This window comes from Labeo rohita, chromosome 11 (assembly GCF_022985175.1).
Source record: "Labeo rohita strain BAU-BD-2019 chromosome 11, IGBB_LRoh.1.0, whole genome shotgun sequence".
NCBI lineage: Eukaryota > Metazoa > Chordata > Actinopteri > Cypriniformes > Cyprinidae > Labeo > Labeo rohita.
The window spans coordinates 7083635-7100235 of record NC_066879.1 but is presented as its reverse complement, the minus strand read 5'-3'; the positions used below and the strand labels follow the sequence as shown (position 1 = coordinate 7100235).

General features: G+C 36.9%; 2 protein-coding genes across 2 annotated transcripts; one reads left to right on the top strand and one right to left on the bottom strand.

Annotated features, from left to right (window-relative positions):
- The first annotated feature begins 980 nt into the window (after positions 1–980).
- Positions 981–3562, top strand: krt15 (keratin 15). The gene is made up of 7 exons (XM_051121984.1): positions 981–1589; positions 1828–1910; positions 1992–2148; positions 2333–2494; positions 2581–2706; positions 3000–3220; positions 3323–3562. Exons 1-7 carry the CDS (start codon positions 1047–1049, stop codon positions 3459–3461), a joined length of 1431 nt encoding a protein of 476 aa, XP_050977941.1. The 5' UTR covers positions 981–1046; the 3' UTR covers positions 3462–3562.
- Positions 3563–3567: 5 nt separating this feature from the next.
- krt98 (keratin 98) lies at positions 3568–10207 on the bottom strand. Its single transcript, XM_051121991.1, has 8 exons — positions 9803–10207; positions 8999–9081; positions 8761–8917; positions 6640–6801; positions 6219–6344; positions 4417–4634; positions 4290–4300; positions 3568–4184 (listed from the first exon to the last, which is right to left on the bottom strand). The coding sequence occupies exons 1-8, from the start codon at positions 10124–10126 to the stop codon at positions 4087–4089; spliced, it is 1179 nt and encodes a 392-aa protein (XP_050977948.1). The 5' UTR covers positions 10127–10207; the 3' UTR covers positions 3568–4086.
- Positions 10208–16601: the final 6394 nt, after the last annotated feature.

Below are 16601 nucleotides of genomic sequence, written 5' to 3'. Positions count from 1 at the left end.
GCCTACATTAAAATGCTTGTTCAGTTATCTTAGCGCCATTGTTTTCATTGATTGTGTAATGACTGCTATACAAAAGTACAATGTAACCTTCATAAATGTGTTCAAACTAGCAATTACGCTACTGATGTACATCTTCATGCAACAGCCTTTTTATTGACTCTTAAGCAGCCTAACTGCTGATAGAAATAAACCAGTCGAATTGCATGGTCATGCTTTCCAAAGCAAAGCTTAGAGTTTCTTACGCATAAGAGAATTTTCTGAGCTAAAAGTAAAGCCTTCTGGAGTGGCGTATCTGAGTCATGGCTGTCTGAAAAAGAATGTTACGTAAGACGAACAGAACCATGCTAGTACGTCTCCAGATGGCTCTTGTGCAATTTAAAAGTTCACTTTGGAAAATGTTTCTCTCTCTTGCTATTTTTTTGTTCTGTTCATGTTTGAAAAGACAAAGGGAGGTCTGTTCTGGGGAAGCTGGCAGCATTCCACGTGCAAGAGCCCATTTCACTGTGTGGTTTTAGCTTGCTGTTTATAAGTGTTTATCACATCCAGCACTCAGTTGTCTTGGAAACCCCGCTGGCAGGCGCAGGTCATCCTGTCAGCACACTTGTTATGAAGCCTGTAACACAGACCGTATGGCAGTAACATGAGACCCTATGCAGGCATGCATGGGAAAATCAAGTCCTACATATCAAAACAATCACATTCTGTGAAAAATGTTGCAGGTTATATATGCATGCATATTTTGAGATAGGATGTGTGTATGTTCTTGGTGTTTCTTGTCTTTTGCACATAACCCTGGGCTATGGGCTCTCACTCAGAGCTCATTCCAACAAATCATGTCATTTTACCTGCCAGATCCTCTGCCTCTGGGCATGTTTTGGGCGGAGAGTGAAGTTTTGAGTTCATATTCTCCCCTCTCCCCCTCCTCCATCTCTACCTCCACCCACCCCTTACCTCATCCCACAAACATATAAAAATCAATCAGCCACGTCTGTGCACCACATTCCCTCTCCTTCCAGCAAAAAGACTCTCGCTTCTGCACCCCAGCAATGACGTCCTTCAGCAGCCATAGTTTTAGGTCTTCTGGAGGGGCATTCGGTGGAGGCTCCATGCAGGGTGCCTCTCTAGGAAGGTCATCCATCATGGGTGGCGGAGTCGGTGGCCAAATAAGATCCATGCGTTCTGGCAGCGTGTATGGGGGTGCAGGAGGCAGAGGGGTCAAAATCTCCACTGCATCGAGCCTCTTTTCAGCTGGTGGCGGCGGTGGTGGTGGAGCAGGCTTTGGCTTTGGTGGTGGAGCAGGGCTTGGCTTTGGTGGTGGCGCTGGAGGTGGAGCAGGATTTGGCTTTGGTGGTGGTGCTGGAGGAGGCTTTGGGGGAGGCGATACGGACCTCAACGTGACCATCAATGAGAAAGCAACCATGCAGAACCTGAACGACCGTCTGGCATCTTACCTGGACAAGGTGCGCTCTCTGGAGAAGGCCAATGCAGATCTCGAGCTGAAGATCAGACAGTTTCTGGAGAACAAAACCTCACCTGCTGCGAGAGATTACTCTGCCTATCAGGCCACAATCAGCGACCTTCAGGATAAGGTACTGCTACTGTAATCTCATGCACACGATATTGTTTTCATAGCTGCAGGATTAAGGGTGTGGTCATGTTTTCATTGACTTTTTTGCGCATCAGAATGAAACCAAGCCATGCATTTGTACTGTTATGTATGTCACCTCCCAAAATGGGTGCAACAGACAATGTTTTGCATGTGTATGCACATTTAGAAGCTATGCATTTTGCAAAAACATCATTTGAAGCATCTCTTGCCTCTGACAGATCCAAGATGCCACCCGTGTCAATGGAGGAGTCTACCTAGCCATTGATAATGCAAAATTGGCCGCTGACGACTTCAAAAACAAGTAAGTCCAACCCTACAGTGTATGAAATATCTTACTTAACAGACAAGTTGCTAATAAGCTGCTCTGTTTTGATTCATTCAGGTATGAGAACGAGCTGGCCTTGCGCCAATCTGTAGAAGCAGATATTGCTGGGCTGAAGAGACTCCTTGATGAGCTGACATTGGCAAGATCCGACCTGGAGATGCAGATTGAAGGCTTAAAGGAGGAACTTATCTTCCTCAAGAAGAATCACGAGGAGGTAAAAACCTGTCCAACTCAATCATATTGCTGTTTGATTGTTATCAACATAGATCTTGCCAAAACAGACATGTTCCTCAGACAATAAAAAGAACTGACATAGCAGTGAAATGTAAAACTAATAAGCATTTTAAAAATGTGCCTCAGGGGTCATAGATCATGTCAAATTCTAATGCTCTTCGTAGGAACTGGCAGCCATGCGCGGTCAGATGACTGGTTCAGTGAACGTAGAGGTGGACGCAGCTCCTCAGGAGGATCTGAGCCGTGTGATGGCTGAAATCCGTGAGCAGTATGAGGGAGTTGCTGCCAAAAACCAACGTGACTTAGAGGCCTGGTTCCAAACAAAGGTAGAAGAGGGCTAATAAATCTGAACTAGCCAAAAATGGAGTGATTCATCCTGCTTAACTAAACTCTCAATGTTATTTATATGCAGTCAGAGACACTGACTAAGGAGGTTGTGGCCAGTACAGAGACCCTACAAGTGTCCAAGACTGAAATCACTGAGCTTAGACGCACCCTTCAAGGCCTGGAGATCGAGTTACAATCTGAACTCAGTAAAGTAAGTGTGTTAGGATACATCTGTACCAATATGGTAACTTTTTAACAGCTGCTGAAATACACATTTTAAACTATTCTAAGCAGGTTTTAGCTGGTCTACATTGCTCTAACTGGTCTCCAAGCTGGTATTCTGCTTGTAGATATTTGTGAAACCAGCAAAACAGATAATCCTGACCATGCTGATTAGAACAGCAATTTCATCCTAGATTGTGATAAGTTGTTTAAAACAACTTCTTCTAATTTAAACCCAACATATATGTGCTACCACTTTACCATATTCACTCTATTTTACAGAAAGCGTCTCTTGAGGGAACTCTTAAGGACACAGAAGCACAGTACTCCATGCAGCTGACTCAACTGCAGGTTCGTGTAACAAGTCTGGAGGAGCAGATCGTTCAGCTCAGAGCTGACATGGACAGACAAGGTCAGGAGTACAAAATGCTGTTGGACATCAAGACCCGGCTGGAGATGGAGATCGCGGAGTACAGGAGACTGCTGGATGGAGAAGCAGGCAGGTAGGACATGTTGGAAGATGGATAGTGAAACTGAGTGTGTGTGTGTTTGTGTTTCTGATTGGGTTCTGAAAAACACATATCAATATTTTCTCTCTTTGTCAGCATTTCCACTTCTGGAGGAGGAGGAGGAGGAGGAGGAGTAGGAGTAGGAGGCGGAGTGGTCTCTAACAAAAGCATCATGATAAAGACCATTGTGGAAGACATAGTTGATGGGGAAGTGGTGTCAACTACTACAAAATAAACACCAAATTTCAGAATACACTGCCCATCTACACCTGTCACATCAGTCCTAAGACCTTGTAATCCACGGTTTTCAGAATAAAATAAGTGATGCCACAGAAACATGATTGTGATTTGTCTTGTGTTATAGCAGTTTACTGTTTTGAGTCGATATCAAAGCATTGTTTCTGAAAGGATGATGATACATTTTGAGATTTGTGCTTGCAGTACATCAGGCACATGTGAATGTCATTTAACAGAGAGCTAGAAATCAGGTTTGCACAGAAAAAAAAAAAAATTCACATTCAGATAATGATGTTCATAATCAAGTAAAGGTAAACTTTTAATTGATTTTTTTTTTTAAGTTATATTTATGGGCTTTTTACACCTTTATTGTGAGAGGACAGTGGAGAGCTGACAGGAAAGTACTGGGAGGAGAGAGGGGAGCAGCACCAACAAAGGACTTTGAGGTGGGATTCGAACTAGGGTCACACTGAGCACAACTGCGTTACATGTCGACGCACTTACTACAAGGCTATAGGTGCCGACCAATTGCTTTATTAATTGTGTAAGTGCAATACAGAGGTCTTAAACAGAAGGGATTAGTAAAATGTGATGTCAGCAGCTGAAGTGTGTTTTTGATCAGATTAGTCCTCTGTCTCATTAACACTCACACTCTCGCTGCTCTCCACAATATTTCCATCCACGATAGTTTCCACCACTGTGATCGTTTTGGTGACAATTTCTACAAACAGACAATGGGAGATGGTTAATTAGCAATGCACTACGATGCTTCACAGTGATGTAATATTATGCAATATATATATTTAATTGCAAAACAGTCACTTACTGTGGGACTCCCTGTAAAAAGGAAGAGAGAGTTGGTGTCAGTAAAGCATTTAAGAAGTACACTTTTAAACTTCAAATTCAGCATCCACTAAATCACAAGTTTGAGAAATTATTTTCATCAGCATCACCTCTCTTCTCCATTCAGCAGTCTCCTGTACTCTTCAATCTCACGCTCCAGTCTGGTCTTGACGTCCAGCAGTGTTTCGTACTCTCGTTTGTTATTGGCAATGTTAGCATGAAATTGACTAAGCTGGTCCTCCAGGTTGGTCACGGTGGTCTGAAGCCTAGTCAACTCGTCCCAGTAACGGGCCTGTGTTTCCTCCAGTTCACCATCAAGTGTTGACTTCTGTATATAGGCATTATATAGGCATTACACATATATACATAAATATATATACAGGGCTTGACATTAGCACACGCCAACCTGCCAATAACACAATATAAAGTTTTTATACTTGTAACATACCATATAGTCTAGTTAAGCAACATGACACGACCAAGACTGGAAATCTGACAGTACGATTGCAAATTTCGATTTGATACAAAAGTAATTACAATTAAATGACTTACATTGTAGACACAATATTGTCAATATTGACTGTTTTTGCTTTATTTGATTACAAAAATTGTTCCAAACAAAGATCACAGCACAGCCACATATCACTGAGCAACACACAGCGGTGTTTCGTTATGGAATGATTCAGTGTTTTGAATAATTTGGGTCAATGATTTAATAGTGATTCAATAAAGACAGGCCTTGCGTCCCAATGTTCCCAATGTGCATACTATCCACCCTGTCTGCCCTAAATAGTATTGAAAATTACTACCATCACATAGAATTTAGGATGGATAGTATGCACATTGGGATGAACGTCAACACTTGCTTCATTCTTGCTTCATGCTTCAAATGAATCAGCCGTGTGAATAAATCATTTGAATGAATCACTCAGTGACTCACTTATTAAGAAAGTTACTTGCTGCCTCCTACCGGCGGCAATCAGTAGTAACCTATCTTTGCATTTTTTCCCCCCAACATTTCATATTATAATGTATATTAAATGTATATTAAAAACTGATTTAAAACAATAAACTGATAACATTATTTATGCAGGTAGAATTTTGCAGAATGTAAATGCATTCATGCTGTGCAAAGGCATCTAAATGCCACTTTAGCTGCTTCAGTTTATTCTGCAGTAGAAAATTAAATTTGTTGATATTGATTTAATTTGTTTGGTAACAGGCCTATTGTGTTGTATTATATTAACTGGAATTAGTAATAAAATGCAAGAATTTTATATGAAAGATGACACAAAAACTGACCTTTATATAGGCAAAAATGGCATGGAAATGGATTTAAGCAAATTTTAGTATGCCATAGTTAACTTTAATTATATAAAATGTAATTTCCCAACAACAAAATTGTGGCCAGTGAAAGTGCTTCATATATTTTTATAGCTTGAATATACTTCATATATTTATATAATGCTTGTTTATTACAATAATTATTTAATAATATCTGTTATACAGTGCACACGCAGTAATTGTTTAATGCTATTTGGTGCAGTAGGGCAGAGTTACATGGAAACAGTACCAATGACCCACACTTTTAAGACACTATCTTCTGTTTTAAGAGTCTGTCTCTTGTTCTTCTACAAGTGTAAGCATAGGAAATTACAGCACATTTCCCCTGACTGCATTCTTAAAGCTGGCAGAGCCCTGGTTGGTGAACTAGAAGGGGTGAGGCTGGAGCTCACGGACAGAAAAAAACAGCCTGGCACAACAGTTTCTGCCTAGACATGTTGCCACAGACTTTGAAATTAAAATGCATTGCTTCTTCTTTTATCCTACAACTCAATGAGGTGCTGAGAGCATAGAAAAGTGAGTTTTGCAATAAAAATAAATGAGTTATTGTAAATGTGTACAGGTTTACCATGCTCTGATGGGTTTGCAGTTCAATCTGTAGTCTCTGTAAGACATTTGTCAACTCCTTCAGTTCTGTTCCGCTGTTTTGAAGACCTTCATTATGTACGACCACCTCCTGTTGCACTGTGGCAATCTGAAGTTAACAAAATCCAAAACAACTATAACATCACATGCATCCCACCACAAAACAATCTTGTTAATCACATATGAGTGACTAAGTTTATGTGATTGAAACAGAAAAGCTGCCATATATACGTTTTAAAGTTAGAAATTAAGTTGCAAGGTCTAATGAAGTTGAATAAAAAATATTATTTGTCATTATAGTTGAGCAAATGTGCATTCAGTTTCAAACTACGCAAGATACCAAAATAATACTTAAAAGTAATAAAGTCACTCAGGTACAGATGCATTTGTGGTTTTAACTTCACCTTTTTCTCATACCAGGACTCCAGCTCTTTACGGTTTTTCTCAGTCACAGTCTCATAGTGTTGTCTGATTTCCGTCATGGCCTGGTTCAGGTCCATAGAGGGCGCTGCATCCACAGAAACGTTTACCTGACCTCCAGCCTCAGCCCTAGCCAGAGACATCTCCTGTGAAAAAACAAAATTATCAGAAAACAAGTCGAAGATGGATTGTATAACAGATAGTATTAATCATCTAATTGTAGATTTGTATAAAAGAATAAAAAAGTGGGAGTGGTGCGATGAGCCTAGTCATTTCTTCTCAAACATGTCTGGACGATTTCAGGGGAAAATTAGGTTTTGCAGACTTCCGTTTATTATAAAACAATTTTATCACTTGGAAATGTTCGAAGTCTTCACTAATGTGCGCCTAAGTGTGTTTATGCACGAATGATGACCTTTCATAAACCCAAGAGGCCCAGTGATATTACTGTTTAGTTTAAAATGATGTAATGGAACGGAAAATCCCCCAGCAGAGCAGGCAACAGAAGAACAAAAGAAAAAGGAAAAAGGAAGGAACACTCTTAATGACCCCATGTTTTTCTGGTGTGGAAACTGTTATCTCTGCAACAGTTTATGGGCAGCTATAGTAACCTATCATTTTTATTGTTTGTCTTTCAATTGTTTTAAGCAAAAAATATAAAGATAAAAGACATTAGCTAACCTTTCTTCCATCTACATTTGGTTTAGAAAACACACACTACTGTTTGAAAGTTCGGGATCACTGTGATTTATTTTCACTGTGATTTTCTGATGCTTTTTCCAGCAAGGATGCATTGGAATTGATCAAAAATGCAGTAATGACAAAAGTATTTATATTAAAAATAAATGTTCATCATGTTCTTACTGTTCATCAAAGAGTCCTGAAAAAAACTTTTTAGTATCATGGTTTCCGCACTAAATTATGCAGTGCAAACAATTTCAACTATGATAATAATATGCAGCATATATAAAAATACCTGAAAATTCAAGTTTGCAACCACAGGGGAAATCTTTAAAAACACTGTATTTTTTTTTTTTTTACTGTATTTTGGATAAAAAACTGCATTGGTGAACATGAGTATAACTGTTGTGCAATTATCACTCTTCTATATCAATGATTTAATATATTTATGATATGCAACTGAAATGTTTTGAAGTTTGTGTGTCACTGTTAATTATAAAGTAAACTTTTATATCAGTTACTGGCCTATATATTCCACAGGATTAAAGAGCTGTGCTGTGTTCAGTGTGTACCAGGGTGTGTGCCCTTGTTTGTGGAAAGGTTGGAATGTGAGGAGTGGTGGAATCTCACACTGAGAGAAGAACCACGTCTTTGCTTTTGAATTAAATGGGCCATTCAGAAAATATAAACACAAGGAGAATCCTTATGTGTGCTAACAATGTTTGCACAGAACAGCACAATGGACTTCTAGGGACAATTTTCCTGCTGAAACTGGTCGTTCACACTGAGAGTGATTTGCTGTGACAAAGCAACAGGAAGTCATTCGTTTTCATTAGAAGCTGATAATGACAGGCGTATCCCCCTGCAGAATCCTCAGTGGATCGCAAAAGGCAAGCAGTTTAAAAACACTTCTAGATATGCAAAATAGTCCTCCGTTTGTAGCAGCGGTAGTAATTAGGATAAATAATGGCAGTGAAGTACTGTATCTTGTTGTATATGCAAAGCTAGTAGGTTAACCAGATTTATTTAAACAGCTCTGTCTAAATGACATCACTGTACCACATCACCATGGTGATATTTACTGTATACAGTGCAGTGTAAATGTTTCCAGGTTACTTGTGATTATATAACAGGTTTGTGTAAAACAGGAATCAGTTTGTGGGTGGAATATCTGAATGACCGATCTCATGGGCAATGCCCTAAATAGAAATCCTGTCATGGTAATATCACCACTGTTTACAAGCTAGAATTTTCTTTTTTTTTAGATATAATAATACACTGTTGAACTAATCAGCTGAGTCCATTTTAATTAAAGTCAATGAGCTTTTACAAAGATTAACTACAAAGACAGAACAGGCATAATATAACCACACTGAAGACTGCTCAGTGAGGCAAAGGTGGGAAATACATGTCATATATCGTACCTCCTTGTGGTTTCTCTTCAGCATGATGAGCTCCTCGTTCAAAGCCTCAATCTGGATCTCCAGATCCGACCGCTTCAAGCTGAAATCATCCAGGATTTTCCTCAGATTGGTGATGTCGGCCTCAATGGCCCTACGCATGGCCAGCTCATTCTCATACCTGCGGCGATGGTTCATAGAAATAATTATCTACAAATGACCAATTAAATCAATCGCAAGACAAACAAGTTCACTTCCTCACTTTAGCTTGAAGTCATCAGCAGCCAGTTTGGAATTGTCCGCAGACAGCATTAATGTGGCATTGTCTTGGGAAGCCAGTTGAATCTGCCAGTAAATAAAGGAAAAGTTGTTGTATCATACAGATGGTTATACACAAACAGCAAGTGCCAATGATGTCGGAATTTTTTGAAGCTTATAGAAAATACGCCCTCAGAACACTGAATTCCAAATTAGAAGAAACAAGTGGATTGGTCTATTGCACAATAAGCATTCTGGCACCTGGAGTCATTTTATTTTTAGAGCTGTTTCTGTGGAATTAAGTACAGCCACAGAATGTGGAACGAAAGCCAAATCTGACAACAAAAATTGTTCAGTATGTTTCTTAACATATATTTATTCAGAAGCCACTGGAAACTAGTCAATCAGTGAATATATGTGTAAGAGCTAAAAAAAAAAGAAATGCCACAAGCAAATTAGCTTTCTGTTGTTACTTTAGAATTACTTATAAACTATTTTATTTATTTATTATTTAGTATTTATTTATCTGTAGATTTTATTTTCATATTTTAAATGTACATTTGAGTAATTTTCTTATGTGCTTTTGTCATTTAAATTTCTCTTTAGTTTTAGTACCTAAAATCTTTCAATTAGTTGGCGAATAGGCGAATAGGCAAATAGTTTAAGTTAGAATTTTATTTACGAGAGTTAGAGTTTTATTTACTAGTTTCACAGAGAATATCATTTCTGCATGTCATGTGTCAAATAGCATGTCAGGTCATCTTCTCTGTCTGAAGATCCTTCACTCCCCACTCCTCTCCCAACTTACCTTGTTCCTCAGGTCCGTGATGGCGTCCAGGTACAAACTGTGGTCGAATGTGACCTCAGTGCGACTTTCGTACCACTCTCTGATCTTCTTCTCCAGCTCAGCATTGGCCTTCTCTAGCGAGTGCACCTTCTCTAGATAGTTGGCCAGGCGGCTATTCAAATTCTGCATGGTGGCCTTCTCGTCAGCGCATGGGTCTAATCCGTCAGCTAGGTTGAAGCCTCTTGGTGAAGAATAAAAAACCCCGGAGGGGGACGAGGAGACCTTGGTTTCTCGACCACCTGCTCCTCCATATACACTGAGGGCTCTGGATGAGGAGTAAGACATAGTGCCGTCGTAGTTGAAGACTTGAGCGTGGAAGTGGGAGACAAGACACAAAAGCAAATGCTTGGTCGTGACTTTGTCAGATTCACAAAAATCTTTAAATACTAGCCAAAGATGGGGGAGGGGAGAGGATGTTTGGCTTTTCAAAGAACATGTGGGTAAGAACCCTTGTCCTCTATAACCCGAACATCAACATTGTTTTGCAAAATGTGGCATGTCTTGTCCTACACTGAATTATCAAGAATTCTAATCATAACATTTCCATTAATCTGAAAACTAAATGAAAAAATGAACAGGCGGAGTACATGGTCAAAGGTCTTGTTGTATGTCAACACACTAGATCCCTATCGTGGCCTACAGAATCAGTGAATGACTGAAGATTATAGAACTGGAAGGGCAATACAACCTTTTGAGAGACAATCCTGTATAACAAAGTAAATTCCTTTTAGTTTTAGTCAGATTTTAGTAATCTGAATAGTTTTTTGTTTCGTCTAGTTTTAGTTAACTAAATATCATAAGATTTTAGCTAAAATCGAATGCAGTGGTACTCATTAAATGAATGTTAAAACAATACATTTAAGCTTTACTTTTTTTTAAAGGACATTTAAGTACAGTTTTTTTTAACTTTTAGGTACAACACATTTTCATTGAATCATTATTTAAGGTTTTTGTTTTCCTGTTTGTGTGCAGTGTTAATGTTCAAACTGTGTATTTACAATGTTAAAGTGGCTGACAACAATAAATATTCTTATCAGGAATATATGGGTTTAGTTACAGTGTAATGCATTTATTAAGCATTTCTCTAAAATTACCAAACTCATTGTATAGGTATGATATTAAAGTTTTATCATAATAGACACCAACTGAATTGCTGTGACATGCAACATGCGCCTTTATATTAAAATTAAATGAAACCACGAAAATGTCAATAGATTTTCGTCATAGTTTTAGTCTTCTAAAACGAGTTTTTGTTTCGTTATCGTCTTGTTTTCGTCAGTGAAAAAATGTTGTTGACGAAAATTATTTGTCAAGGAAATTAACAATGTGTTGGCTGTAAATTTAATGTTTCTGGCTTCGGGTCTCATTTGCATCCAGCAATTTTCAGTTGTACAAAATAGCTTGTTTTGCTGCTTGATATTGCAAATTGGTGTGTCTGGGTGACCATATTATTTTAATGTCTTATCTCAATTATGAGCACACTGGTTTGTAGTGCAAACAGTTTTACCGTTTTCTGTACGTTGTTATTCTTTTCCCTTTAGTGTCTAATGTTTCACACTGTGCAAGTTTGGGACCTCAATACGTGGTAAAGAGCACAAATTGCTAACCCTGCTCTGGAGAAATCACGGGTAAAAACTAATGCTAACCCTGCTTCTAAATTACAAATATGTAATATGGCTAAACGCCTAATTGTGCACAAACACTAGTAGGTTCAAAAGGTAAACAAGTATGTATGTGGGTTTTTTTTTTTACGAGCAGGGTGTGTTGAATGTGTGGTTTCACACCAAAAGTACAAACTGATAAAAACTCAAATATTTTCTTCTCATGCAACTGAGCTCATTGGTTGACTCATCTCATTCTTTACTAAAGTGTTCCCAAAAGTTACTAAATATCTATCTTTTTCTCTTTTCTTCTTATCTAACGATAAGACATTTATATAGGCTATCATTTTCAGTACAAACATGCAATGTGACAAACCAAATCTGTCAGACCACATAGTATCATTTCCTTTTAGCATTTTCTTTAAAAAAAAAAAACTTTTACATGGAGGGTTATATATCTGGTAAAGCAGCATTCTGGAGTATATCATCTCATCTTGACGTATCTTATGTTATGAGGGCGCAGGTACACTCCTATGATAGTGTAAAAAGATTTACTGAAAAGATATCTACACTTCAATGTGGTGGAGGTTTCATTTAACCTGCTTGGCACTGTAAAGTCTATTGCGTAGGACGATAGATTCCAAAAATGTGTATCCATAATAAGCTAATGTAAGAGTGTAAGAGTGTTGGCAGTGTTGGGAAGGTTACTTTGGAAACGTAATGGATTACAGATTACAAGTTACGCTATATAAAATGTAATAAGTAGTGTAACTATTTCAATTACTTTATTAAAGTAATGTATCTGGTTACATTTGATTATTTTTTGATTACTTTTCTAAATTTCTAATAAATGTTATTCATTTTGAAACATTTAAGCAGACAGGGTTATAACCTTACAGTAGTACTCAACACTGATTAATGTCAGACTTTTAAAATCCTTAATCACGTGAATTAAAATTATAATAATTTAATTTTAAAGCACAGCCACCACAAAATCAAACTTTAATACCTCTTTTTACTTTGAGATCGGTCTGAGGTTAAATAAAGATTTAAAATCATAACAAAATATTTAATAGATATGACACTGTTTTTGAAATCAAATCTTTGAGTTGCTACAACAGGAAACACTGGCATCTAACAATGCCTTGGAAAAAAAAAATCAGTTAATCCTGAAAAAATAAAGCATATACATAAATCCAAATAGAAAATAAAACATTATCCTAATAAGTATGTGTCCTATTCTGTGTCCTTAACTCCTGGTGTCTCATTTTTTAAAGCAGTCAATGCAATTTCGGAAAGAAATCAATCAAATTTTTTTGTGTGTGTGTGTGAAAGTATTCAGATGTAACTCCCCTTTGTAATCATTAGAATTTTAATAAGTAACTTAATAAGTTCCCAACACTGATTGTTGGCTATTAAAACATATTTTTTGTCCCCCTCATGTCATTATAAACTCTTGATTCTTTGTCTTTACTGAAACAGAAATACTTAAAAATTGCAAAATGTAGAGGGCAACATTTTAGTGAATAATGATTTAAAGTTTGATTTCTTCACAGAACTATGACTTGAAAAGACTTGTAATAAAAAGCACAAGTTGTACAAATAAAAAAAGGGACATGTTTTAAGGACATGTTTAAATTGAGCTTAAACTTGTGAAAAAAGTAAACTTGTTTTCTAGTTGATGTAAAGACAGAGCATTTCAACATGTGCTGGGGGTGAGGGTCTAAATTTTCAGCATTTATTTATTTTTGTTGTATTTCACAGAAGGACGTAAGTCATACAGTTTTGTAAATAATTTTTAGCTGAACTATTCCTTTAAATAGGTGTTAGCAGAAAACAAACATGACACATCTAGTACAGTGTGTGAACAGACACAGATCATTGATCATAGACTAGTGTAAACTTGAGGTGTTGCATGATTCATTATGATTTAAAGTGGGTGCAGCTCAAAAGGAGTGTTTGGATAAAACAAAAAACTATTAAATAAAAAACAACCTCAAGTCTGAAAACAGAAAGGAGGTGCTTGTATACAACACAGAATAGTGTGTAAAATGTGTGTGAATCAGAGTAGGTGTGTGGCAGTGGCCGTGTATATGGGTGTGCCTGATGCCACAGTAGAGGTGTTTAACCACCAGGTGATGCTATGCGACAATCGTTAATTCTGTGTCCTTTTGAGAAGGTTAAATCAAAGCACTGGAAAATCCTTTGCAAATGGCCATCAGTAAAGAGACAGGCTTTTTGGGATCAGAATCTGAACTTCAGATGGTAGTTATGCCTTTACTGGCTGGGCCTAACTGAAATATGCTAATCAGGATAACATGAGTTTCCCTACTGATGTTCAGTGTGTTCAACTTCAAGCAGTGCTGTGTCAGAACAATCAGTTTATGACATCAAAATACCATGAGAGCAATTCGAAAGCATAAGAAGCCGACTCTTGCGGTACTTTGATGTCACACACCAACTGGCCTGTGCACCGCGTTTCAAGTTGAAACACACCTATGCTCTGTACAGTCCTCATACGTTACGTATACGTGTATTTGCATTGCTTTAACCAAAAGCCATTGGTTCATTATGTACAATGCCTGCACTTTATTGGTCAAACCTCTTTTTCAGGCATTACCTTCGGCAGCTGTTAATAGCATAACAAAGCCAAAACGTGGCAATTTAGAAATCCTGACCAGGACATGTCCAGGAAAAAAAGATAGTATAGGTATATTACTATGGAGCATCGACAACTCAGCTTCAGGTGGTCAAGTTGGTTGTTGGAATATTTTGAGCTGTCAGCCAGCTAGAAACACGTTATGGGAACACTTTAATTTCTACTAATTATAAGTAACTTTGCAACAACATGTCAACTAGCAGTCGTTAAAGTATTAATAGACTGTCCGCTTAATATCCGCTAACACTTTATTTTGTGTGTTCTCACACAAAACACATTCTACAGACTATAAGTAACTTTGAAAGTAGATGTCAGCTTATTTTACTAACCGTCAAACAGTCCACTAAGAGGGTTTTTGTTGTTGAGACGTTGTTGCAAATGAATGAGAGTTAGTAGACATACACGGTCAAAGGTTTTTGAACAGTAAGATTTTTTTATGGTTTTTTATAGAAGTCTCTTTCGCTCACCAAGCCTGCATTTATTTGATTAAAAGTACAGCAAAATTTTGAAATATTTTTACTATTTAAAATAACTGTTTTCTATTTGAATATATTTTAAAATGTAATTTTTTCCTGTGATTTCAAAGATGAATTTTTAGCATCATTACTTCACTCACACGAACCTTCAGAAATCATTCTAATATTTTGATTTGCTGCTCAAAAACATTTTTATTATTATTATTATTATTATTATTATTATTATTATTATTATTATTATGAAAACAGCTGAGTAGTTTTTTTTTTTTCAGTTTTCTTTTATTAATAGAAAGTTCGGAAAAACAGCATTTACCTGAAATAGAAATTTTTTGTAACATTATAACTGTCTTTATCATCACTTTTGATCATTTTAAAGCATCCTTGTATTAGGATTATTGTTAAAAAAAAGTTAGTGTAAAAAGCATTAGTTTCTATCATTTCTTTCAAAAAACAAAAAATAAAATAAAATTTGACTCCAAGCTTTTGAATGGTATAGTGTATAATGTTACAAAAGCTTTTTATTTCAGATAAATGTTGATCTTTGCATCTTTCTATTCATTAAAGAATCCTGAATAACATGTACTCAACTGTTTTAAATATTGATAATAATAATAATAAATGTTTCTTGAACAGCAAATCAGCATGTTAGAATGATTTCTGAAGGATCATGTGACACTGAAGAGTAGAGTAATGATGCTGACATTTTAGCTTTGATCACAGTTATTATAAATAATAAAAATATTTCACAATGTTACTGATTATGCTGTATTTTGGATCAAATAAATGCAGGTTTGGTGAGCAGTAGAAACTTCTTTAAAAAACTTTTGACTGGTAGTGTATAGTTGCAAAGTTGTGTTTAGAATGTCTAAAGTGGACTATCGAAATAAAATGTAACCTAACCCAAAATACAGCTACAGTTTAAGCTAAAAATTCTGGTAGAGGTGATTCATTTAGACTAGTTTGTCTTGAATCTAATACATTGTTATATTGTATATATACACCCTAAAGGAAACAATTTCCTTTATAATGGCTGCAGCTGCTGGTTTTAAACACAATTAAATAAGGAAGAGCCCTAATGAAAGTACAACTGTAGTTATCTATTGTGCCTGTAGCATAAACTATAGTGAAATTACAGCACATAATATGAACCTGTTGATACTGACAGGGGTGGAGGGCATGCCTTGTAAATGCTAAGATATGCACAATAGGACAGTGTTACCTGTAATTTGTTATTATTCATTGTATAGTGCAGCATAAATAAGTACACCCCTTCTAAAACTTAACAAATTTAGCAATTACTCTTACTCTTTACTTAGATGACATGTTAGGGTTCTTTGGAGATATAATGTTCCAAAAAGCCTGCTTGATCAATTACCAAAGAAGAATGTCAAAATTATTCAGCAAAATAAATAAAAGGTATTAATATTCCAAGTGTTCCAAGGCAAAACGATTGATTTGTGAGAAGAATAGACGCGATTGTCATCTCTGTCCGCCATCCTGTGTGCTGCTGCAGTCTGTGAAATGCTATTAGCTCTTGCACGTCATGATTTTGCTAAGTTAGATGTGTTCCTGGGTCAACATATTTTGTTGACCCTGGAACAACATTGTAATAAAAAAATGTAATCTTGACCACATCCCTACACCTAAACCTAAACTTACCCATGAGTAATCCCTAAAATCAGAGGAAATGATAGTTGAATGACACTGATGTACAAGCACCAAACACTGATTGTAAGCCTAAACTTCACAAAAACTATAAACTGTTTTTTCAAATCTGATTGGTTAATCACAATGTTGATCCAGGAACATGTCGTACTTGGTAAAATCAGGTTCTGCGTTAGCTCTTGGGTGTCTCGTGACTGATTGCATCATGCTGTTGTGAAATGCCATTTCTCTCTTGTGTGTCTCGTGTCCAAATGCGTCACGCTAATGTGCAGGAGTATCTTTTTGAATGAGATGTGAGCATGTTAACGGAGCGGGATCATTTCAGCGATTTAAACCTTCAACCTTTGCATAAAGAGAGC